The following is a 24,526-nucleotide window of genomic DNA, read 5'->3' as shown; positions in this document are numbered from 1 at the left end:
CTGCCCCGTGCCGCCATCAGTACACAGCTGCGGGCCAGGTGTGGCAGGCTGCCAGGGCGGTGCATGGCAACTGAGCGGGAGGGCTAGGAGGCCACCCGCGCACCATCCCAGCTGCCCACCATGCCAATGGGGCCAGCTCCAGCAGCATGCTGCATGATGACGTCACATGCAGTGATGTCATCATGCAGTCTGGGTAGCGTGCATGCGGGGGCAGCAACAGACCTGAAACTGCCCCCGGCCTCAGGCACCAGAAACCCTGGCACCAGCCCTGCATATGTAAACTATTTTCATGTAACTTTGCAGAGAGTAGGATTACCAACTTTGATTTGGGAAATTCCTGGAGATTTGGGGGCCTAGCTTGGGAAAGACAGGCTCTAGAAATGGGAGGGAGCTCACCAGGGATGTAATGCAACAGAGTCCACCCTCGAAAGCAGCCATTTTCTCCAGGGGAACTGATCTTTGGTAGTCCAGAGATCAGTTGTAATTTCAGGAAATGTCCAGCTCCCACTTGAGTTTGGCAACCCTAGCTGAGAGTAACAGCTTGCCTGTAATAGGAAATTACTCAAAATTCACACTTAAAGATCACAAGTTAAAATGAATTCAGTGAACTCTGTTCTTGCCTTTCTGTTATTTAGGAAGTGTATGTTGGTAAGGAGACCCTATGCACTATTGATGGCCTTCATTTCAACAGTACCTACAATGCAAGAGTAAAAGCCTTTAATTCATCAGGAGTGGGCCCTTACAGCAAGACTGTTGTTTTACAGACTTCTGATGGTGAGCAACTTTAAAAGGTCCTTCTAGAGAGTTCACTTTGACTAAACTCTGCTGAAGTTTTCAGATTCTGCTGGGTTTTGGGATGACTATTCTGAGCTTCAAAATAGAATCTAGACTAACTGGCCAGGTCACCCTTACCCTCCCAGTGGGAGGGGGGACCCAGCACTCACCTTCGTGCTGTCCTGGGAGCCCTTTCAGGAAGTGATGTCACCACACAGGTGCATGCGTGCTTTGCAGTGGGCCAATTTGGGCCCTGGGAGCACTCTTGAGGTGATGCAACGTCACTCCAAGGAAGTGACATTGTCATGCTGCCTGGGAGTGTGCCCAGGAGACCCCCGCACCAGCCAGTTAAGTGGAAGTGAGGAAGGATGGAAGCAGGGGGTCTCCTGCTCCCTGGGGGAACTGGGATCCCTAGTCTATAACAAAATAACATCATCAAAGCCCAGGCCTAAAAAGACAGTGCCCCAAATATAAAAACGACCCCTCCCAATCAACTAGGCACTTATACACCAACTCAATTTGGAAGGCTCTAGGATTGCACATCAAAACTATAAAAATTCAGTGATGGATAGACTCACAAAGTCTTGCTGGAAAAGAATGGCTTAATCTAATTTCATATATTCATATTTCGTATATCAGTTCTGAAAAACTATTCCAAATGAGAGAGGCTGCTATGGGGAAGGTCGTAGGTAGTACATAGAAAATGAACCTCTCAGAAACAGGGAACCTCTAATAGAAGATGCTATAAGCTGGCCTAAGGTGGTATTTCAGGAGGGACAGTCCTTCAGATTTGTGGGCCCTATGTTATGAAGGGGTTTAAAGGTTAAGAACAGCTCCTTGAATTGTGCCTGGAAAGAAATATATATAAATACAACTGTTGCAAAACATCTGTTATAATGTCTAACCCACCTAAAAAGTGGACTGAAAACTCCGCCTGACAATTATTTGAGAGCCACTTACATAATGTCTCATTCTGACTACTCTTAATGTGCTATGACAAAGAATGATAAAGCCTTGGATGTTTATCTGTGCCAAGTCAACCTATAATGTTTTCATTGTATTCCTCTGCAGCCAACCAGGATTCAGTTAGGCCCGCATTTGATGCTATTTGACCTGACCTGTCCTGATGCTGGCCCATGATGCTTGAAACATCTTATGACCTAACATTTTCCAAAATGTCCCTTACACTACAAAGGGGTGTAAATGAATATAAATGCAATTTAAGTTAAACACCTTTGTAAATGCAGAGGTTTTATTGGCTTGGAGATAGGAAGAGACTTACAGTAGGACGGGAGCTCTCATCAGTGATGCCATAACATTGACAGCATGTGGTGATGTCAATTTTGGTGCAGTCTAGAAGGACATCATTGTGTAGGGACAACACTCTAGCATGCACCCAAAACTCTATTGTTTAATACAAGTTGATGATGTCACTTCTGGTATTGGTGTTGGTGCACTGCTGGTGCCCTCCACACCCACTGCCCAGCTGAGCAGTGGCAGGCAAAGCTGGCAAGGTGGAGGGCAGGAAGTCTCCCACCCTCTCTGTTTGGAGAGCAGAAATATTGTTGAAGTACTGAAGGCAGAGTTTCATTTTCAACATTTATACACGAATTTCAATATTTTGCTCTCATGATAGCTTACAAAGAATATATATCAAAGAACTTAACTCAATCTTTCTATTGTTCTGCCTGCTACTTAGCAGCTGTGGCCTTGTTCCCTTTCCTTCTCCTGCAGAATAGCCACTCAACTAACATATTTAGACAGAGAAAAGGCTGTGTGACAGTAGGCCAGGAAGTCAGCCAGGAGTAGCTTTGTTCTCTCATTTTCCTTCTGTTTTGTATCAAGAAAAATATATAACCTACAAAATGCTAGTGCATGTTAGATTTATTAAGTACACATGTCACTTATTTCCAACTTATTTAGCAATACTTTAAAGAGAACTGGAAAAATCCCAGGTCCTAGAAGAATGATGATGGTGCTTAACATTTTGTATAATAATAACAACAGCAACATTCGATTTATATACTGCCCTTCAGGTGACTTAACACTCGCTCAGAGCGGTTTACAAAGTATGTTATTATTATCCCCACAACAATCACCCTTTTGGGTGATTGGGGCTTAGAGAGTTCTGAGAGAGCTGTGATCCAGCTGGTGACCCCAAGGTCACCCAGCTGGCTTCAAGTGGAAGAGTGGGGAATCAAACCCTGTTCTCCAGATTAGAGTCCTGCGCTGTTCTTAACCACTACACCAAACTGGGTCTCCTTCAGGACGGGTATAGCCTCCTTCAGGACTGGTTCCTAGATCTGCCTAGGTCTCGAAAGTTTGAATCTCTGGATAAAGGCCAAGGCTCGGTGAAAGAGCATGCAGGAGGTCCCAGGTTCAATCCATGGCATCTGGATCAGGTAGAAGGTGATGTGACAGACCTCCACCTGAGACCCTGCAGAGCTGTTACCACTCATAGGAAACATAACTGATCTTGATAGACTAATGGCCTGGCTCAGCAGAGGGCAGCTTCATGTGTTCATATATACATAAGGATCTGAATTTTTTTAGCTGTTATTGTAATTATGTTTAGTAAGATCTCATATTGAGATTCTTACATTTTCTGTAGCAGGGCTGAGGCCTGAATGAATTCCAGGGAAGTAATATTATGATCACTTCCAGCAAAAAGAATCTGTAGCTTGTCATGGGCTGGGACACAGACCAGATCTTTTACAAAGAGAGAGAGAGACAAGCATAGTCATATACCCATGGAATTTTTGACAATACAATAAACAATGGAGCAAGGTGTCAAGGCTCCCTGTGTCGCAGATGCAAAGTCTATCAGCTAATGGGATCCTTCCAAAACAGCCAGATAGTTCTGCCGTTGGGACTGAATTAAGACGAGCCAACATAAAGGGAAGATTTGAAATCAATAACATGAAGTAGACCCTGAGGGAGCTGGTCATTGCTTTTGAAGTTGCCTGTTCTATAATCAGTGATAAATTCCAGGACTTAATTACATTTTTTTCCTCTATGGAAATAATTTCCCAGAAATGTCTTATAAAATATAGATGGTAATTCATGCCTCACTTCCATGTAATTACACTTGATACCCATATGGGCAACCTGAGAAATTAATCTTGATTGATGATACTTTGCTGTCATGAATCATGAAGCAGAGGTAGTAATCACATTCTCTCTTCAAATTAATGTTGCCAAACTATATGAAGAGAAACCATTTGTTCCTAAGACTTTATTCCTTAAAGGCAAATGGCGCATAGTGCTCATTTGTAATAAACCTGGTCATTAGTGAAGAAAATATCCAGTCTGAATTAAAGACGGGTTGGATTTAGATCCCCAGTGTGAATCACCTTTAACAAAGATCCACCTCTAAGCACAAATAAATTTTGTTATTTCTATAACACAACTTGAATTTTCTACCAGCATTGTACTACAAATCTGGCTGCTGCAGCCGCAGCAGACTGAAAACAGCAGCGCCACATCTTGTTCTCCCTGATAGTCTTGTAACATAAAAGGTGTCAAAATGCCATGCTATGGATTTCTCTGCCCCTACAAAGAGCATCCAATCAAGTGGAGCAAGGGCATCATCCCCTAAGACACTTTATAGCACTGGATGCTATGGGGAAGAGTGGGGAAGTAGGGGCAGAGCCACAGTTTTCAGTGACAGCCATGTGGAGGCATAACATCTAGCTCCAGCCTCAGAGTAGCATTCTTACTGCCTTTCATTATGCTTTAACTACTGACTCTATAGAGACAATAATTTTTCTCTATATTACACCACACATTTTATACTACATTGTGTTAGACCCAACAATGCTTTCCCACTGAGTTAGATCTCGTGACACCCTTCTGCTAAGACTTCATCTGATAAAGTTTGCAGTGGAGAAATATCACAGAAGGGAGTCATTCAATCCAGCAGTGGATTGAAATTCCTGGATCCAACCCAAGGGCAGCATTTGTGGTAAAAAAAAATCCTATAACACTTGGAAAGGTGATCAAATGATCAAATTATGCAAAGATGAAAGAGCTTGCTCAGGAATCTGGTTGCCAGTATGGAAACCCAGATTCCTTACAACTTCAGTTGCACGTTGCAACTGTTGAAATCAATGGTGTTTAAACATGCTTACTTTTGGTTGAATCCTGCTCCGTATTCTTCATTTAATAGTGCAATGCTACTTCAGAACAAACCAGTCTCTATTGTTGCACCCTTCTAACCGGTTAACTCTTTCCTTCTCTACAGTGGCCTGGTTTACATTTGACCCCTCTTCAGCCCACAGAGACATAGTCCTGTCAAATGACAACCAGACTGCTACCTGCAGTAGCTATGACGACCGCGTTGTTCTGGGCACAGCAGCATTCTCAAAGGGAGCCCACTACTGGGAACTGCACATAGACCGTTACGATAACCACCCAGATCCGGCCTTTGGAATCGCCAGAATTAATGTTGTCAAGGACATGATGCTAGGAAAAGATGACAAGGCCTGGGCCATGTATGTTGACAACAATCGCAGCTGGTTCATGCACTGCAATTCTCACACTAACCGGTAAGCCTTCAGGAAGCTGGTCTGCTTAAGTAAGAACAGTGCTTTTTTTCTGGGGGTATGCAGGGGTACGCATACCCCTAAACATTTTGTGAATCTAATGGGAGAAAGTAAAAATTTTAAAACGTTGGCATTCCCGCTAAACCAACACCAACTAAGAGTACCCCTAAACATTTTTTTAAGAAAAAAAGCACTGAGTTAAGAATATATTTTTCTTATCAAAGGCAGCACGTTTGAGAAAGCTCCTGTCACTGCAAAAGCTCACCTCACAGATGAGATTCTGTCAACTTCCATCAGAAGCCAGAAGGATTTTACTATACAGTTCTATTGATATTGACATTGGCTGCTTCCACACACATTGGATAATCCACCTTCAATACTCTTTAGTGAACATTTGAAACTGATTTTCCATGTGTGGAACAAAAAATCCACTTCCAAAGGATTGCGAAAGTGCATTGAAAGTGCATTATTCAACGTGTGTGGAAATGGCCAATGTATCTTCCTTTTGATGGTATCTAAGTCCCAAATTAGACATATTAGTGCCATTTTGGATAATCCCAGACTGTCCCAATCACATACAAAGTAGAGGATACAGGTCTGATTTTTAGAGTGGATTGCTAAACTCTCCCCCAGCCATTGTTTACCTCACCACAGCCTTCCTTCCAATGTCACATTTCTCATTAGTTATGCTTAAGATAGAAGAATTGAACCTGATTTTAAAAAGGCAGGGGAGAAGAAGCCATTTGAGGCAGGTGTACAGCTTCCCTTTTCAATTCTGCTCTAAAATTTTTGGATTTTCCCATACACAGGTTTTAAAAAGATGGGCTTGTCACCATCACAGTTAATTCAGCACCCTAGAGACGATGCTTCAGTTCAACAAATGTGAACTGAAGTATACAGATGAGGTGGTTTGAACATGATTCTCAGGGGCACATCAATCCATGATGAAGAGATTATCACCTTGTTTCTTCCTACCTTTACCACACTACTGCCAGTCCTCTTTTGCATGCTTTTGGCACTTGATAACTCTGAGCTGTCTTAGATATGTGGTGAAAGAATCAGATGCCAAGCTGTAGCACAGATCGATTCAATCCATATTTTCTTCATGTTAAAAAAGATTGCATGAACTGGCTCTTAATTTCTGTGGTAGTAGAGAATAATTGCTCTCCACTTTAGTTCTAGCGACTATTTAATATTGGATGATCATTTTCAAGTCCACATACAATCCTCTACGAAAAGTATACCCAGAACTGATTTGCATCTCACACTAAAGCAGGGAAAGCATCAGTGTAAGTGATGCCCTGTTTTGTCATTCATTTTATTTAAAAAAAAATTATTGGATGGGTTATTATACAAATATAAAAACATACACAGTTAACTTTCCATCATATTGTAATACCCCCCCACCCTTTCCCACCCTTTTCTGTTGACTTCCGACAGTTTTCCATTCCCTTTATTACCTCTTAAATAAAACTGTAACCACCTGTGCATAAGTGAGCACACTGGCTACGCAGGGTTGGCCTTAGTAAATAGATAGGAGACCTCCAAAGAAGACCAGGGTTGCTGAGGCAGGCAATGACAAACCACCTGTTTGTCTCTTACCTTGAAAACCCCAGCAGCGTTGCTATATGTTGGCTATAACTTGAGGGTACTTTCCACCACCATTAAAGGGAGAGACACCTTTTCGTCAGGCTGTTGGCAATCCTGTCCATGTCTTATGGTTTATCTAGATAATAGATAACACTGTTGCAAGCCTAACATTTTCTCTTTACCATCTTATTCTGTTACAATTTCTTAATTCTCCTGCTGAGTCCTGAGAAACATCCAGTTACTAAAGGTGTCGCCTATCACATCCATAGGCCCACAAACTGAAATCATACCGGTTGCATTTGCCAGATATGTGCTTGATCCACTAATTAGTTAGTTCCTCTTGGAAAACAGCACTGCCTAAACCCTAGAACGCAGTTTCAGTGGCTCAAACTCTGTTGAAAAAGATACATGGTCTTGGGCTGCTATTTGGACTTTTCTCTTACCATCCAACCTATATCAGTGCTAGGAGGCAATATCAGGGGAAAACCTTGGCCCCTGTATCCTGTTGTTGGCCACTGTGTGTGACAGGATGCTGGACCAGCAAGGCTCTTCTTATATCCTGTACAGCTGCCTTTCTAGTTCCTTGTATAAACCAGATGGTATTTGTTGCAGCACCCCCATAAGTATCTTGCATGTTTATTGCTGGGACAAATAGCAGTGGAGATGGGAGAGAGGAGCGTGATAATACAGACAGAGAAAATGGTGTTAATACTTCCTCTACCAGTACAGCTTCCCAGTTTGCTCTCCCTACCTTCATCTCAGCTGCTTTGGACTAAAATAAACATAGAAGAGGCTAATCTTTCCTCTCCTGTGCTATGTGAAGTTTGGCTCTTTGTTCATGTGTTAGTAACTGAGGGTATTTTGTTTTGTTTTGCTTTTCGCTGTAGCCTAGTTTAAAATTGATGCAAAAATTATGCCTTCTGTGACAGGTTGTAATTCTGCTACAAAGCTCCAGTGACATTAACAAAGCGTAAGCGCCTATGGTCAATGCACATATTCAATGGCTTTCTGGCTCAGTGATTTTATATACCATACTGCTAGGCTAGTCTAGGTCCCCTGAGGAAAAGTGCATTAATGACAAATTAGTCTTGCATACAGTAGTCCACTGAATCCATAATCATAGTTAGATCCTGTCATTTAAACAGCTGTTCCAGTCACTTTAACCTATAAAGGATTATTAATAACAAACATTCATACATCATAAACCATATGCATAGTCTGAGTTCCTGTTTCATTTAAACACCCATTTTGCACAAACCATGTTCTATGTTTTCTTCAAATAAAATATTTTCAAACCCCAACAAATCACAGTAGCTTTATATAACATTCAGTTAGGGCAACCATTTTTTTAAAAAGGGGTGAGACCTTTTTCTGTGCTGTTGCAGTGACAGAGAGAATAGCCACTTGAGGCCTGTTAAAGGAATAGGTGCCATGTCTCCAAATATAGTCTCCCTGCAGTTCACACACCTCAGCCCCAAACCATATTCTTACCACAACAGTTGCTTTTATACCTTTAAAAATATGGAAGAACTGATCACATGTCTCCAACCATATCTAGTTTTGTGCTTAGATATTGGACAACTGTTGCCAGTCAGAACAGGCAAAATTGGGTCAGCTGAACTAGTGGTCTGACTCAAGCACCATTCAGGTATCATAAACAAACCACACTTTGTTTGTTAGGTTGAATGAGCCTTAAATCTCCAAACTCACATGCTGTCTCCCTCCTCTGTCTTTCTTCTTACCATACATGTGGAGCCAGAATTGAAGAAGTCCTCTTTTAAGAAGTTTTTGATCGAACTCTATTTTGATGGCTGGATTTGCTGCCATAACTAAACCTGAGTTTAGAATCTCAATTTGTTAAGGCACTAAAATTTGGATGTCATAGCAAGCTGCAGTTAGATTGAAGAATTTTTCAATCAACAGCAGGCGCTCTGGAGTGGCAGCATAGAAGACTAATAGATAAACAAAGTCATCAATTGTGACTCCCAAGGGGAGGGAAGAAGTGTGGAGGACTGATTCATTTGGATCATGAACAAAAATTGGTTTGGAACAGCAGGATTTGAGTCCAGTGGCATCTTAGAGACCAACAAGATTTTCAGGGTATGAGCTTTTGAGAGTCAGATGGTATCCCTTCTTCATTCAGATGGTATCTGAACTGACTCTTGAAAGCTTATACCCTAAATTTTTTTGTTGGTCTCAAAGGTGCCACTGGACTCAAATCTTGCTGTTTTACTGCAGATCAGCACTAAAAGTTCAAGAGGCTGAATAAAGCTTCAGCGTATTGTTCATATCATATTAAATATTAATTTGCCAAATTCTTAACTGGGACATTGAAAATCGTTCAGATTTGAAGTAGTGGAATTTTCTGAAGGAGTCCCTGCCAAAATTGATTGAAGTCTCTGTTGTAACCTTTTCACACTTTCTGGAGAGAACTCCATAAAAGTAAATTAGTCAAATTAAAATACTGAACAAAGATACAGTTCTCTTGGGACTGAATCACTTTGGGGGATCACTCGTTGAACAACTTTCCTAACATCAAAATCAGCTTGCATATGTAAAGCTAGCCCCCAAAACCTTCGTCAATCCCAAGCCAAAATGTTATGTGGGACTGAATATTTAACACTGACACTCAAGATCTGTGAAAGCTGAAAATTTGAATTCCATGGTTTCTGAATTGGAAAATTTGCTAAATGTCTAGAGTTCACAGATATTTGTTTCAGCTCTACCAAATGATGATTATAGTAATTTTGCTGTATAATTCTTGTACTTTCATACAGGATTCCTGAACAGAAAGGTTAGCAGCTTGAGTTATCTCACTTCAGTGTTATTCTTTCTCTAATCCTTAGGACAGAAGGGGGTGTTTCGAAAGGTGCAACTGTAGGTGTTCTTCTGGACCTTAACAAACACTCCCTGACCTTTTACATAAACGGGCAGCAGCAGGGGCCTCCAGCATTTGAAAACATTGAGGGGGTCTTCATGCCAGCATTAAGCCTCAACCGAAATGTTCAGGTAAAATTATTTTCCAATAGATCTATTTGTAGAAAGAGGGCCTGTACGATTATGGTGCCCTTCCTTTGGAATTCACTGTTGGAAGGCACTTGTGCTCAGCAGGACCTGTTGATGTTCTGGAAACTTTGTAAGGCAAAACTATTCTGCTGTGCCTTTGCTACCTAATATTCTTTTGTGAGGCAGAGCAAATTGCTGTACATTTGTATCTACCAGCATTTTTTATGTTATTTGCAGGGTTTTATAGGCTGAGGCTAGAGATGTTTTTAATTATTGTATTAGGCTGTTTTATTGTGATTTTATGGAGTATTACATTTTTGTATTGTTTTTAACCATTGTAATCATTGTGAACCACTTTGAGATCTTAATTGAAGAATAAATAAATAAATAAATGGAGTTGTAATCAGAGAACAGCAGACAATGCATTTTAATTTTCTTAGTCAAAGGGAAATACCTTCACACAATTTGTAATCATCACATAGTTGAATTGGCTTTAAAAAGGGGCTAGACAAATTCGTGGCACATAAATTTATCTGTGGCTATTAGCAGGGCTTTTTTCCTAGCAGTACATGTCAGTAGGCAGTACTGGCATCTCTTTCAGCTGGGCCCCCAAGGGGGTGAACATCAAGAGTAACTGGACCCCCCCCTTTTTTTTTAAAGAAAAAAGGCATTGGTTATTAGTCATAATTGCAAAAGGAAACCTCCAAGTTCAGAGGCAGTATGCCAACAAATACTAGTTGTGGGGTGCAAATAGGGTTAGGGTGTCCTCTTGCATTTGTGTCCAGCTTGTGGGCTGCCTGGACTGGCCAGTGTAGGAAGCTGGATGCTGGTCTGATCAAGCAGGAGTATTCTTATATTCTGTTGGCCCACATAGGGAAAGGGCAGGGTTCAATGGCAGAACATCTCCTTCGCATGCAGAATGTCCCATATCCAATCCCTGGCATCTCCAGCTAAAAGGATCAGGTAGTGGGTGTTGTGAAAGACCTCTGCCTGAGACCTGGGAGAGCTGCTGCTAGTTAAGAGTATAACAATATTGGTCTTGAAAAGTCAATGGCCTGATTTGATATGACTGCTTTATGTGTTCATCATAACACCTTTAGGCTTGGGACTGAGAACCTCAACAATGCCTTTTTGTGCCAATTAAGACTGAACAGTTCCTTTTCAGAGACTGACCCATTTCTTCTAGTGTTCCTAAGGCTATTGGAGTTTCTTCTTTTAGGGCTTATGTGAAGGGTTGCGCAGCTCTCTCAGTGATGTCTGAAACTTTCCAGGCATCTCTTTTTAGGATTTTCCTGAAAATGTCACACTTCCAAGATGGGGAAACTGCCTAGTAAATGTTGATTTTTCACCTGGTCTTTATACAAAACGTTTAACCTCGCTTCAGATTTTACTTTGACTTGGATGCCCAGGGAAGCCCAAACTTGTCAGATCTTGGACACTAAGCAGGGTCAGCCTTGGTTAGTAATTGGATGGGAGACCTCCAAGGAAGACCAGGGTTGCTATGCAGAGGCAGGCAATGGCAAACTGCCTCTGTTAGCCTCTTGCCTTGAAAACCCCAGCAGGGGTTGCCATAAATTGGCTATGACTTGACAGCACTTTCCACCACCACCAGATTAATAGATCTCTGATGTATTTGGAAGGGGCATTTCCATTTTTGTTTTGAGCTGGGTGTTGTTGTTGTTTGTGTTTGGAAGGCAACAAAAACCACAAAAGTGTTTGGCATGAGACAGAATGTTTCCCTTAACAGGAAATGTAAGGTCTAGTCTTTCTTCCCAAGCTGTTGAAATAGCCTTCCAAAAGGGTGTAGTGCTATTAAACCTGCGGGGTTGCTGTGTATTTCCTGTTTTTATTCTAAATCTTTGTTCCTTTTTACCTCCTTGCAGGTGACTCTCCACACAGGACTTGAGGTACCTCAGACTATAAGACCTCCCAAGATGCCAAACAATTGAGCTCCTGATGCCTAAATCTAAGCTGGATTTTATAATCTTTCCAAATAGATTATGGACATAAATTGTTTTTTAAAAGCATTCTTAGTTTAGGTCAAAATCAAAATTGGTTATTATATTTAGGTTACTGGTTGGTTTTTTTCCTTCATGACTTTAAATTTTTTACTTTTTCAGAAGTGCTTATCACTGAACTTCCTATGCATTTCAGCCGTCCGTGTGTGAAATCTGATTAGACCGCTCACTTCAGAGAAAGGTTTTTTTTTTTTAAAAAAAACCCTCATCTTTTTTTTAAATAGTTCATTGTTGCTATGGGGCACACAAGCCAGAGAAAGTTAATAGTACTTCAGATCTTGTGACTACAATTTAACCTTCTCTGGATTAAACCATTTGTGGGTATACTTTGCTCCAATCTAGTCTTTGATTGTGATGTACTGCTGTGGTTGATTACATACTACATGGCTTGCGGGCTAACCAAACAGAGATAGAGGATTCTGCCCCAAAGGAGATGCTGACATGTATCCTACTCCACTGAGAAAAGTTTGAAGACTGTTAGCAGCCGAAGAATCTTTCTTCCAACTGAAGTGGTTCTTTCTCCAGTGGAAGAATTATTTATGTCAGAGGAGGGTTCTTTGGCTGGAGAATTTTCTCTATCCTAAGATAGGATACATGCCATTTGGACTGTATGTCCCTTACATTCTCCAACCTTGGGCATAATAGAACAAAAATAGAGAAGAGCATGACCTCATTGGGGACAGTCAGTAGCATAACTCTTACTGATTTCACTGTGAACAAGCTCTAATTTTCAAAAGCAATATTTGCTGCAATTCTCAAACTATTTATTCCAAAATAGTTCTTGTGATTGCAGAATCGATCACGAATACCCTGGTCCCCAATGTATGCACCTGTGTATCTGTCTACAACATGTGAATAAGGCTCATACAAAGGTGCTATAACTTCATGACTTGTTACAGGGAGCTGCTATAGTGGCTGATACGACATATTTTTAGCAAGTAAGTGGCAGGCATAGCAGATCTTTGGAAGTCACCAAAGATCAGTTTAATGACACTTTGAAGATCTGGAATAACTGAAACATAAATCTCAAATGTAGTGAAGAATAATGTATCCCAAACCTCTTTTCACGATGCTTATGTTTTTCCCTTTTACTCATTTTCCTGCCTTCTGCCATTGTATCAACCTCCTTCCTACCCTCTTATTACAGTTTGGCAAAATGGATAATTCTGATGCATATTTTATTAATGAGTAGTCTGGGGGTCTGTGCTGATGTGAACTGCACATGCAAAAAACAAAACAAAATCCTTGACACAAATATAGCAAAATATTCCAGATGGAGGAGGGATAAATGATAAACTTGGCCTCCCTTTTCCTAGAAAAGAGCCTTGTGGTACTGACATACCTTTATCAAGAAACTCACTTTCTCACAATCAGACTGAGAAGTAGAGCACTGACCAGTTACTCCACCCAGGGTTTGCTGAAAACAGTAAATGCTGCAGTCTTGGAGGAGTCACAGGAGTCACACTCTAAAGGAGTGCATACATAAGCAAGTACTCATCATTTAAGGATATGTGCTCTGTCAGTGTATCCAGTAATACTATTTACAGGGTTAACATTAAGGTGCACTGATTTGCTTTCTTGGATGGCTCTCAAGCCCTGTAGGGTTATTTCATGGTTTTCTTTTCCAAGCATCCAATGAGTAGCATCCTAAACAGAAAGAAGAATAAAAACTGATGAGCTGTCTTGAGTGTCTAAAAGATGTTTCATGCTGGAGCAGGGATGGGCAGTATCATCAATGATGTGCCCAAATGAACAAACTGTTTAAATCAGGATCACCATATTTCAGGAACTGTGCTCGTGCCCTCCTCTGAGCACATGGGGAAAGGGTGTGCTTAAGGGTATGAATAAACTTTGGTATTAAGATCTGCTTCTCAGAATCAAGGTGATACCTTGTACAATCAAGCATTTATCTAACTTCACCATACCTTCCTGTTTAGTATTATTTTACTATTTATTCAACCTTCTGACCAGGCTTTTGAGATATGCCAGGTTTTGGAAACACACATGTGTCAGCTGAAAGTTAAAACATATGTGAAGATGCCTACATGATGTGTCTGATGAGGCACTGGAACATTTCAGGCTTCATGTGAGGGAGGCTGAATGCTTAGATGCTCTCCACTTGAAATACTTGTTATAAATCAGGCTTGTCATTTAAAAGTTATTCTAGAACCTTATCCTTGATGCGTTATTTTACCATTCAAGTATTCCGTCCTGCACGTGCAACAGGTGCAGCACAGAAGGCCTCTGCTTGTATGTTTTAGTTCTTGTCTCTCTGTGTGTGTATGTCCTCAATACACCCAAGAACTTCATAAATAACCAATTCATTTTTCTGTCTGGCATGACATCTTACCTATAGGACAGAACTAGTCATTGAATATATCTTAGTTAGATGTTGGGATAGTTCAGATATGAAGGGGGGAGCTTTTTTACTTGCAAGAATCATGTTACATCTACATTGTTAAAACAATATGTAATTTCTGAGCATCATAGAAAATGGAAGTTGCCATGAACTCAGATGTGTAAGCTCTTGGCCCACATATTGCATTTTTCACAGAAATGCAAGTGCAATGACAACTTCTGGTTGGGTAGCATACTATCTAAATCAGCCTTTCAGAATCATGGTGACTAGGCATGTCATTGCATATATAAATTTGCTGTCCAGCAAAGCTCACAGTGCATGACAGGCATTCTCCATTCCAGTGATATGTCTGAATATTTAGTCATTATTTCTGGTCTGAGTATATCATGATCACAAGTTCAAGTGCATGGAAATCCAGGGCATACGATTGTATGCATCTATTTGGAAACAGAAGCACATGTGATCCCCAAGTTTATACCATCAAAGGGATTCAGTGACTTGTATCCTACTGCTTGGTTCCAACTAATGAAAAGCACTTCTGTCTTTGGAATGGGAGTGGGATTTCTGCTGACTTCCCCTCTCTCTGCAGACTCTCAGTGTGTGCTGTTCCTAAGGGCTTGCTGATCCCCAGGAGCAGAATTTCAGAAGGCTAAGTGAGAAGGTCCCACTCCATGAGATCTTCACTGCATGGAGATCTTGCTGGAAGCAAGCCAGTGGTCGGATTTCACGCAACAATTTCTAATTGCATAAAAACATTTCATGTAACTGGCTGGCTGGCAATTTCATATGAAACTTAAATTTACATATGGAAAAAGTGCCATTATAACAAAGAGTTTGGGGGAAGGAATTAAAAAGTACAGCACTGGAACAACCCATGTTCCAGAAATGGGAGGGAAAATTCCTGATTAAGAACATGCAATATCTCTGGCCACTCTTTCCTCCAGTCCCTGCTTCCTCCTCTTCCTCCTCCAATTACACAAGAGGCATATAGACAGTGCTTCTTTTTATACTGAGACCGGCAAAGAGAGAATAGCAGTGATGAAGTAAATATTTCCCCTGTTAAGTATGCAAGCAAAGGTGGTTTTCTTTTATCACTTAGCTATTTTTATTAGCGTAAATAATTTGAAAATGTTTGTGTGATTGTGCAGCATTGAAATGAGCAGTGTTCTGTTTCTTTTCTTTCTTGTTTAAGAATTCTGCTATATTTTTGTCCAGTTTTGTTTTGTTTTTCAGTCCTGCGGGGTCTTTTACAAGCCTACCTCACCTAGCATGTTATAGACTCTGCTCACTGTGAATTTGCCTTCTATTAGAACATGTAGCGATAAATTCAATTTCAGAAGTTCTTCGTAATAGGGATTGGTGATATAGCAGTGATTCCCAAATAGTGGGCCAACTTCTCTGCCCTTTGAGTCATAAGATGTGTCTAAGTGTGAGTCACCAGGCAGTTGGTGGGTGGGGGGACTGGGAATGTGGTGCAACAGGCAGTGCCTTTGTAAGCAGTTACACCCTTCTAAGCTCATTGACTTCAATGGACTGAGTAGGGTGTAACACCACTTAAGACAGCACAATGAGAGGGTTTCAGGGCTCTGTGATTCAGGGCCAAAACCACAGTTAAGCTTATGAAATGCAGAAGCCCCAATGGTGCTTATCCCTCATAATGAAAAGTTTATACTCATTGATGGTTGTGTGACTGCCATATTCAAACTGTACATTTTTATATTAAGAAATGTCCTGTGATAACCTTAATACCAGGAAGTGTTTTTTAAAGGATATAAAGAATATTGTTTGTTTAAGGTTTTATGAATGAGCTTCCAACCATTTCAGATGATTCCCTAGCAATTTTCATCCTTGCTATACATTTTAAAATGGATTTGAAACCTCTTTTGTACACTTACTATGCTTCTTTGTGTTTTAAATATTTTTCTGCATTTTTAAAGTGTTCCATGTGTTTCTGCTTGCTCTATGACTAGACAATGACTGAAGAAGGTACATTGCAAGTTTAGAAATCAAATGAAACACAAGCAATAGGCAGGGAAATTGTTAGTGTTGTGGAAAAAAACCATTTCTGTGTCCCACCTAATACTAATTCTAAGAGAGGAGCATACTGGGCAAAATCTTAGCGTGCTTTTCAACTAAAACCAACAGTCCTTTCACACACACATTATACAACAGTGGGTTTGCCATAGACTACGCCCAACAGCCAACTCCTATACCCTCTAGTTAGTTAGTTATTTACAATCTTTATATCTCGCCTTTATGTCCAGCCAGGGCCAGCAGCTGCAGAGAACATATTTTATGTGCAGAAGGTTCCTGGTTCAGTCCCTGACATCTCCATTTAAAAGATCTCAGATGTTAGGAAGGATTCTGGCAAACTACTTCCAGTCGGAAAAGATACCACTGAGCTAAAGGGACCAGTCGTTTCAGTACAAGGTATTTTTATACATTCATACTTACCTGTATGACACAGGTTTTATGTCACATACAATTTTTTAATATTTAGGTACATGCTTTTAAAAAAAATGTTTTCCAAAACATTTAATGTATGAAGAGGTCCAAGTGCTAACAAGAGCTGCTAGGAATATTATCATATTTGAACACAAATACCTTTAACCATTAGAAAATTCTCTCCCCACTTTTTCCTTCATATCTAGACAGTTGGAGGAGCATGGGAGTTTTCATATAGCCACTTTGTATAACTTAACAAGAAAGATACCAAAAATCATTTGCTGTCCTGAATTCACAGGGTTTTTGTTTTTAGTTGCATTGATCACAAGATGGTGGTCTGTGCTCTTGGCACCTGATTCACATGAATGATTTGCTCTGTGCTTGTTCAGTCAGTGCAGAAACAAAAAAGAATGCATAGATTAAAAGAAAGCATAAAAGTAGTTGGGTGAATCAGCCATTTGCCTGAAATAAAGGAGTGCCAGGAACAGAAGGACTTCCAAAGCCTTATAGCAACAAGACAGAGCATAATTTTCTGCACCTATGTTTATCCTTTGGTATGCTTCAATTTATGTACTCAGAAGAATGAATGCAGTCAGTAGCCTTAGCTTGGGAAGGGTCCCCATTTAAGATTCTCTTTCTAGGTTGAAATGGGGAAATTGATATAATTCTGGGACAGATATTGTCCCTTAAACTTCATTGTACACTGTTTAATATTCAGACAGCTAAAGGAGTACAAGTCATGCCTACTATGTTTAAACTTATTTGAAAGTTGCAGCACCAATCTGTGTGTCACTTCTTTTCATGTTTCTCTCCTTGTCTCATCACTCCTCATCGCTTGTGTGTGGGAACAGGGACAAAGAGACAAGAAAAGATCATAGTTGAGCAAATAAAATAGACTACCACCCTCACTGAATTACTGTAGCACAGTATCTTTGTGATGCTTTTCCTATGGTGATCAGGCTGCTTGTACATACTTTCTGCATTCTCAGGTATGACTATAAAGCACATACCTATATGTACCTAGAGCTAATATCATCCAGAAAAACTGGGAGAAGACCACTGAGGTGCAGATAAATGACTCAAGTCCTTTAGCCTAAATCCCACAAGCTGTGCTCCCCCCTTAAAAGATCTTGGGTTAGAAACAAAGCAGACCTGCCTTTGGTATCTTTACCCCCTATATTTTAGGGAAAAAAGTGTGTTGGGTAAAGGCAAAAGAAATGCATTTTTGTAATGCTGGAACCTTCAGAGATGCCAACTTTTCTGGCATTTGGATAACCTAACTTTATGGTATTACAAAGATGCACCATTATCTGCCTGCTTCCCTAGTTTTTTTTAAAAAAAGAAAAAAAACAATATAGAGAAGTTTGATATTAGAAACAGCCCTTAAAATGCCCTCCACTCCCTTTGCATAGGATCCAAAGACATCTGCCAGAATCATATGGCTTTTTCAGACATCTCCTGCATAAACCTTTGTGAACTGAAATGGAAGTAAGTGCAGCTTGGGGCAAAATAAGCTGCAAACTCCTCCAGTAGACAAACTAGGAGGAGAAACATGAAGAGTGTCTTTGTAAATAAATGGCTGGGTGGCAAAATGGGGTTCGGAACGGTCCCTTGTTGATCCCTTTTCCTCTTTCATGCCTATGGTAGAGTAGAACCAATGACAGAAGCTTCTCAGGGAAAATGCTTTCCTGTTGGGTTTCTCTTGCTGCTGAGCTTCCATAGATTATTCTCATGTAGATTTCAAAGGAATTATTAGTAAATAGGTAAAGGGTTTTTTAAAATATATATATATATATATTAACACCCCTCCTCCCAATTTTTTGAATACTGAATTCACAATCTTAGATTGCCCTTTATTACTGAGGGGTGGAGGGAAGCATATGTTTTAGAAAACCATTAGACCGTGTTAATTTACAGCATGCTACCATGCAGTATAGATAATTATCCTTTGTAATTCTTCCTCTTAGTTCTTTGACAAAATTGTCCCATATTATCCCTGAAGCAGTGAAGTAGGGAAAATGATACAGAAATATAACAGGCTGTAGGACTATGCAGTTGCTCAGAGGCTTCTTTTCCTCCGAGAGAAAGTGAGCCTAAAACAGAGGATTTATTGATGTAAATCTATCTGACAATCTGTCATTCATTCTGATTTGGGGGGGGGGCGGAATTCTCTTTGGAAAAGAGAAATTGTAATGAAAACATGATGGTGGTATCTGCATGCAAATCTGACTTTCCCAATTTAGAAAATACAGGCAAAAGGCTGTGTTAATTACCACTGTATAATGAAAAGAATATATAGATGAAGGCTGTTATCAAAGGTGAGGTATTCTTAAAACCATTGATCCCAGTGGTTCTAAGCATGTCTAACTCTGGATGAGATTGTGCCTGAAATATATAGGACCGAGCCAAAAAAAAAAAAGGGGGGGAAATGAGCTATATCAGTTTAAGAGGAGAAGTATTAATATGTAATGTAATGTATGATGTATACATACCAATCCATCTTCGTGTAAATAGTGCATTGTAATGTTCTGCTGTAGTTGGTTATTGGTCAGTGATCAGGTTTTGTTATAGTGTTGTAGATTTTTTTAAATGTGTTCAGCAAAGAAGAGCACTTGGTTTCCAAGTTTTACAGATGTTAGAGCAAGAGGAAATATGCTGTTTGGACTTTTATCCTCCTTGTTTAAATAAGGATAATGAATTTGAAAAGATTTAAGACTCAGCAGCCCAACGCAATGCAAGGCCTTTGTCATTTGCCTGCCTTTGCAATCAGGGCATTACAGCTTTTGTTCACCTGCAACACTCAAACTCAGATTGTATATTTATCAGAGAGGTAATCCTCTTTGTGTGGTAGTGGAATACAGCATAACATACACCATCCTGAGGCATAAATGTACATCAGCCTCATGGACATGATCCCCTTCTTTTTTGAGGGAGTTAGAACGGAGGCCTCCATATAAAGCAGAAGCTCAATACAAGGTGTGCCACTAACTTTCTACCAAGCAAAGGGTGAAAATGAATCACGCAGGTGGGGCAGAGTTATGGTACAATCTTGCTATGGCCTTTACTACATTCACAGCAGCTCTCAAGGGGGAAATATAGGAAGTGTGGTAGAGTGCAGTAATAAAATCTCTTCATAATCTCAGTGAGTCTTTCCACAGTCTAAAAACCAAATCAAGCAAATGATAAAAGTGGGAGGTGAAAGGCGGCTCATTATTGCTAACATTTAATCAATTTTATTTTTAAAAGACAGTAGCCTATTTTTATTGACAATATTTATTTGAGAATCAAAAAGAACAGCAAATCTGAGCTCAAATTTGTTACAATGCAATAAGAATATTCAGGCTTCTTCAAGCTAGATACCCAGAGATGTTCCAGAGAACATATATATCAAGACTTTTGCATTCTCATACAATAATGGAAGATGTGTATGTGTTTCATCTAAAAGGATTTACTTGTGGGGCTGGATTAGCCTATGTACACACAGTTTTGTTCCTAACAAAATAATCCCCATGTAGGGGTTACTAAGGTTCTCAAAATAGACACACATGATCAGTACCTTGTTGGGAAGAAGGGTGACAGCCAGGTTGTAAGAGCCACATGATTGCCCATGTCCATCTTTTTGGATGGCCCAGTTGTGTGGACAGTTTTCATTCCCATACCATATACTCCTCATGTGGAGATTCTCTGTACAATTAGTATCATCTGTATGGTAATTACATTTCAAAATTTGCACTCTGCTATGGAGCACCACTTTGCAGAAGCCTTTTAAAATGGCCTCAGTAGGAGAATTATATATTTGAAGCAGCGCATTATAGTGTAGCATGTGGGCCAGATGGGGACAAAATTATCCAAGCAAGCAATTGTGAAGTGGGGGGGGGGAGCTTTTTTACTTTCTGAAGCTCAGAACATGCCAGCTATCTCCTTTGATACACAGTAGAGGAATTAGGCACCCCAACGCCCAATTATGGGAAATTATAAACATAAGTAAGAGAGAACCCTACACGGCAGGAGATTTTAGATGTGGTATTAGATTCCACCCTCTCTCTAATGCCACATCTAAAATATTTGTATGCATTTATACAATGACTTCCATGTGCCTATTTCAGTGCAGATGGAGAGACATGCACATCACGGGAAGTATAAGTTTCTGCATGTCCTCTGATCCAGCCTTTGTTACCAAGTAGCATTTCATATTAACTAGAAGAGATTACGATGGATAACTACTTGTACAAACTGATCAGAGGACCATTTTCTGATGAAACATTTTCTGATGCTTTTAAAGCAATTACAAAATTGTCTTCCAGGGGAAACATTTTACTTAGGGACTGCACTATTTCCTTTACATCTTAACATTTTTCCATGGAGGTGGTCAGCTATTTTTTTAAAGGACACCCAGTGTGATGTTGAGCATGACATCATAAATCACCGTGAGCATACCAAACTTCAAAAGTCCTTCCCACATGGAAGAATTCAGGGATCTTTTTTGAAAAAAAAAGAAAGAAACCTGCCACCTATTATGCATCATCATAAGTCTTTATTATCCCTGAAAGAGTATTCACAGCCTTAACCTAAGAAACAAGACCATTCAGTTGTTACATTTTAAAGAGGAATCTCGGAATGTGTGTGCAACTTCTAATTCGTATTGGGTTGTGATTTCTCCCTAAAATGTAATGCAGAAACATGGCTGTTTCCTTAGCTATGCCAACAGCCTTTTGCCTTTAACGACTGTGCGGCAGAGAGCAGGTATTCTCTGAAGGGGGAAGGCAAGTAAGTGGAATTTCTTACAGCCATGCAGCTGTTAAAGACAGAGGAACCCTTTGGGGTGTTGCAGGAGTTGATAACCCTGCATCATATAAATGCTGTCAATAAAAATACTAAGCTGTTAAAAATAGTGAATGGAAGCACAGCCAGGAGACACAGTATGATGAAAATGTTATAAAATTTAATGCATGCGGTAGAACTACTGTTCTTTCTCGAGTTGTTATAAAAAGCATGAAAGACAATAAATGTTGGCAAAAAATGCAAAGATATTCACAGGTTGTGTTCATGTCTGATTACATAAGAGAAAATTATTTTTTTTTTCTGATTTCCCTCCCTAATCATGACATTTTGAGTTTTTTTTCCATGTACCATCTATTGTATCCTTAGGTCTGGTGGAATGTACATCTTTTAACTTTGTCACCAGATCAAGCAGGGAGGAAAAAAATTAACTTTTTCTAATTTTCTACCTGTAGCAAAGTTTGTATTTTTTGAATTGGAATCAAAATGTTTTTGTCTTATTGTCCCAAGTCAATCTTTTGTGTATTACCCTTTTGGAAAACATAAAGTCTGAGTTTATGCTGTTTTACAGATTTTAAATAAATTCTTATTACACTGCCAACAAATTCAGTGATGTTACCTTGCTTTTTTGCTGCTAAAATACTATGGTGTTCATGTCTTCTCTAAATGGGTTTAGTCAATGACAACTTTTACTAAATCAGCATTTTCCATCCTGTGGGTCTCAACCCAAAAGTAGGCTTGCAAATCCTGTGAAAATGGGTCTTAGGCTTTGGCAGTTTTATTAAGTACATTTTTGGTTGGATACCTCATGTAATGGTTTTAAAAAAGACAAAACTTAAAAGGCATAAAACCAATGGCTGCCAAAGAGCTAAGGTCTAAAATTCACATTATAATACGTCAATGGGTCCTCATACCAAGTAACTTTGGATGTGTGAGTCACCATAACAGAAAGTTTGGGAACCTCTGTACTAAATGATATTTTGATTCATATTAAGGAATGTGGACCCAATACTCAGGTAAATTCTTCCATGTGAGCTTTAATGAAATTAATGGAAGTTGGGGATGAAAATGGTAAGAAGCCTGCACAAAAGGTTGGGGGTGAAAATGGCTCTGACCTAGATACACCGGGGAAAAAATGTTATTGTGCACACAAGGAAAAGTGTGTGGTTATGTTGTTGGCTGCTATTGATCTTGGAAAGAAAGCAAAAATGTGATCAATGAATTTCTGGCACAAATCACGGAGCAGATGTACCAGAGCTGGCAGAAATTAGATTCCTTTTAAAGTGTGGACTATAATCAGGGTTTTATGAGAAAAAGGGTGATTCAAATTATAGCTTAATGTATTTGAAAAAATATACATTGAGATCCAAGAAGCCTAAAATCTGGTACAGATTGTATCTGGGTTATGCTTTGATTTTGTGGGAGAGAATTGTTAACACCTCACAATTATTTTACAATTATTTTTATTAAGAAATCTTAGTGGTGAGATGACTTTTCACCTCACTGTTAAATCAAGGTATAACTCATAGCTTGGGTAGAAAAATATTTAATTTATACCTAGCTCTTTTAAAATAAAAGTTTTATTTAAAAAGAAAAGACAGAAATGACAGTAGAAAGTGCATAGAAACTTATATAAAATAAAAAGCACTACAGTTGAGTTACATTTGAGCTACAACAGAAAGGTATATTCAAAATATGTAACAGCATGACTAGCTTATATAATACTCTTCCCCTCGCCTTGATTGCTTATACCCAAACTTTAATATCAATAATTTTTAATCAGTCATCTCTTCCATATTTTATCTCTATATTATGATTACCTTAATTTATCTTAGTTTTGACCTAAGTAATGAAAGAAATCTTTCCATTTTTTCCAGAATTCCGATATTGGTCTATTGTGCACATAGGAAGTTAATTTAGCCATTGATGCATATTCATACAGCTTGTTTATCCACTCAGGTATATCAGGGCAAGAATCTGTTTTCCATTTTGCTACATATAGTACTCACGGCTGTCACCATATACTGGAAGAGATCTCCCTGTTCTTTTGTAACATTATTTGGTAAGATATTTAATAGCATATTTTACAGGTTCAGCTCAAACCTGAGCTTGAAAATCTTCTGCATCTCTCCATGTATTTTTATCCAATATTTTCATGCTTCCTTGCATGTCCACCACATGTGATAAAATGTTGCATCCATGTATTGACATTTCCAACACTGTCCACTATAATCCTTACTAATTTTCGCAATATCTTTGGGTGCAATATACCATCTAAAGAACATTTTATACCAGTTCTCTCTTAGCAATTGGCAATCTGTAAATTTAATATCTTTGGTCCATAGATTTTCCCATCGATTCATGGAGATGGTTTCTCCAAAATTTTTCATCCATTTTAACATAACAGTTTTTTAATGTGTTCCGTTTCTGGGTGGTGTTGTAGTAGAATTGTATAGATTTTTCCTAGTAAATGCTTCTGGTCACCGCTTATTAGTAATTCAAATTCTGCTTTTTCTCTTAATCTGCCACCTTCTTTGAGAGTTTGTTCTTTGAGCTTAGATACTATTTGACGATACATCAACCATGGATTATTTTCCCCTGGAGCTTGAATTTCTTGCCAAGTTTTCACATTACCTTGCTTATCTGTCATAAATTCATAGCTAAACTGGTCAATTGTGTTTCTAGTGATGGCATCACAGTGAGCATTTATTGGCGATATCAGTGGCGAAATTGGTGGGCCCAATCTATATCTGCATTGAAAGCATATTTTAAGTAGTCCATCTCTTAGTATGTGAATGCCATCTTGCTTTTTTGAATGGATTTTAGTGATTTTTATGAATACCCTTTTTAGCATCAGTTGTTTCCAATTTAATGTGTCTTGTAGTCGGATTTATAATCCGGTCGGTTATCCAAACCAATGCAGCTGCCTGGTGGTACAATTTAATATTCGGTACTGCCAATCCTCCTCAGTTTTTTTTCATCCTTTAATTCTTTAAATCATAGTCTTGGTT

The 24,526-nt window shown here is 39.4% G+C and overlaps 1 protein-coding gene across 1 annotated transcript in view; it reads left to right on the top strand.

Moving 5' to 3' along the window:
* TRIM67 (tripartite motif containing 67) overlaps positions 1–11,863 on the top strand; it is a 49,800-nt gene extending 37,937 nt beyond the window's left edge. The window contains exons 7-10 of the mRNA XM_054985630.1: positions 636–774; positions 5,018–5,321; positions 9,755–9,917; positions 11,798–11,863. Of these exons, the coding sequence (XP_054841605.1) occupies positions 636–774; positions 5,018–5,321; positions 9,755–9,917; positions 11,798–11,863 (672 nt within the window). The remainder of the gene's footprint in view (positions 1–635; positions 775–5,017; positions 5,322–9,754; positions 9,918–11,797) is intronic.
* Positions 11,864–24,526: the final 12,663 nt, after the last annotated feature.

The sequence above is a fragment of the Eublepharis macularius genome, chromosome 1 (assembly GCF_028583425.1).
Source record: "Eublepharis macularius isolate TG4126 chromosome 1, MPM_Emac_v1.0, whole genome shotgun sequence".
In the NCBI taxonomy this organism is placed as follows: domain Eukaryota; kingdom Metazoa; phylum Chordata; class Lepidosauria; order Squamata; family Eublepharidae; genus Eublepharis; species Eublepharis macularius.
Note: the sequence above shows the minus strand (reverse complement) of the source record. Positions and strands in the feature narration are given on the sequence as shown.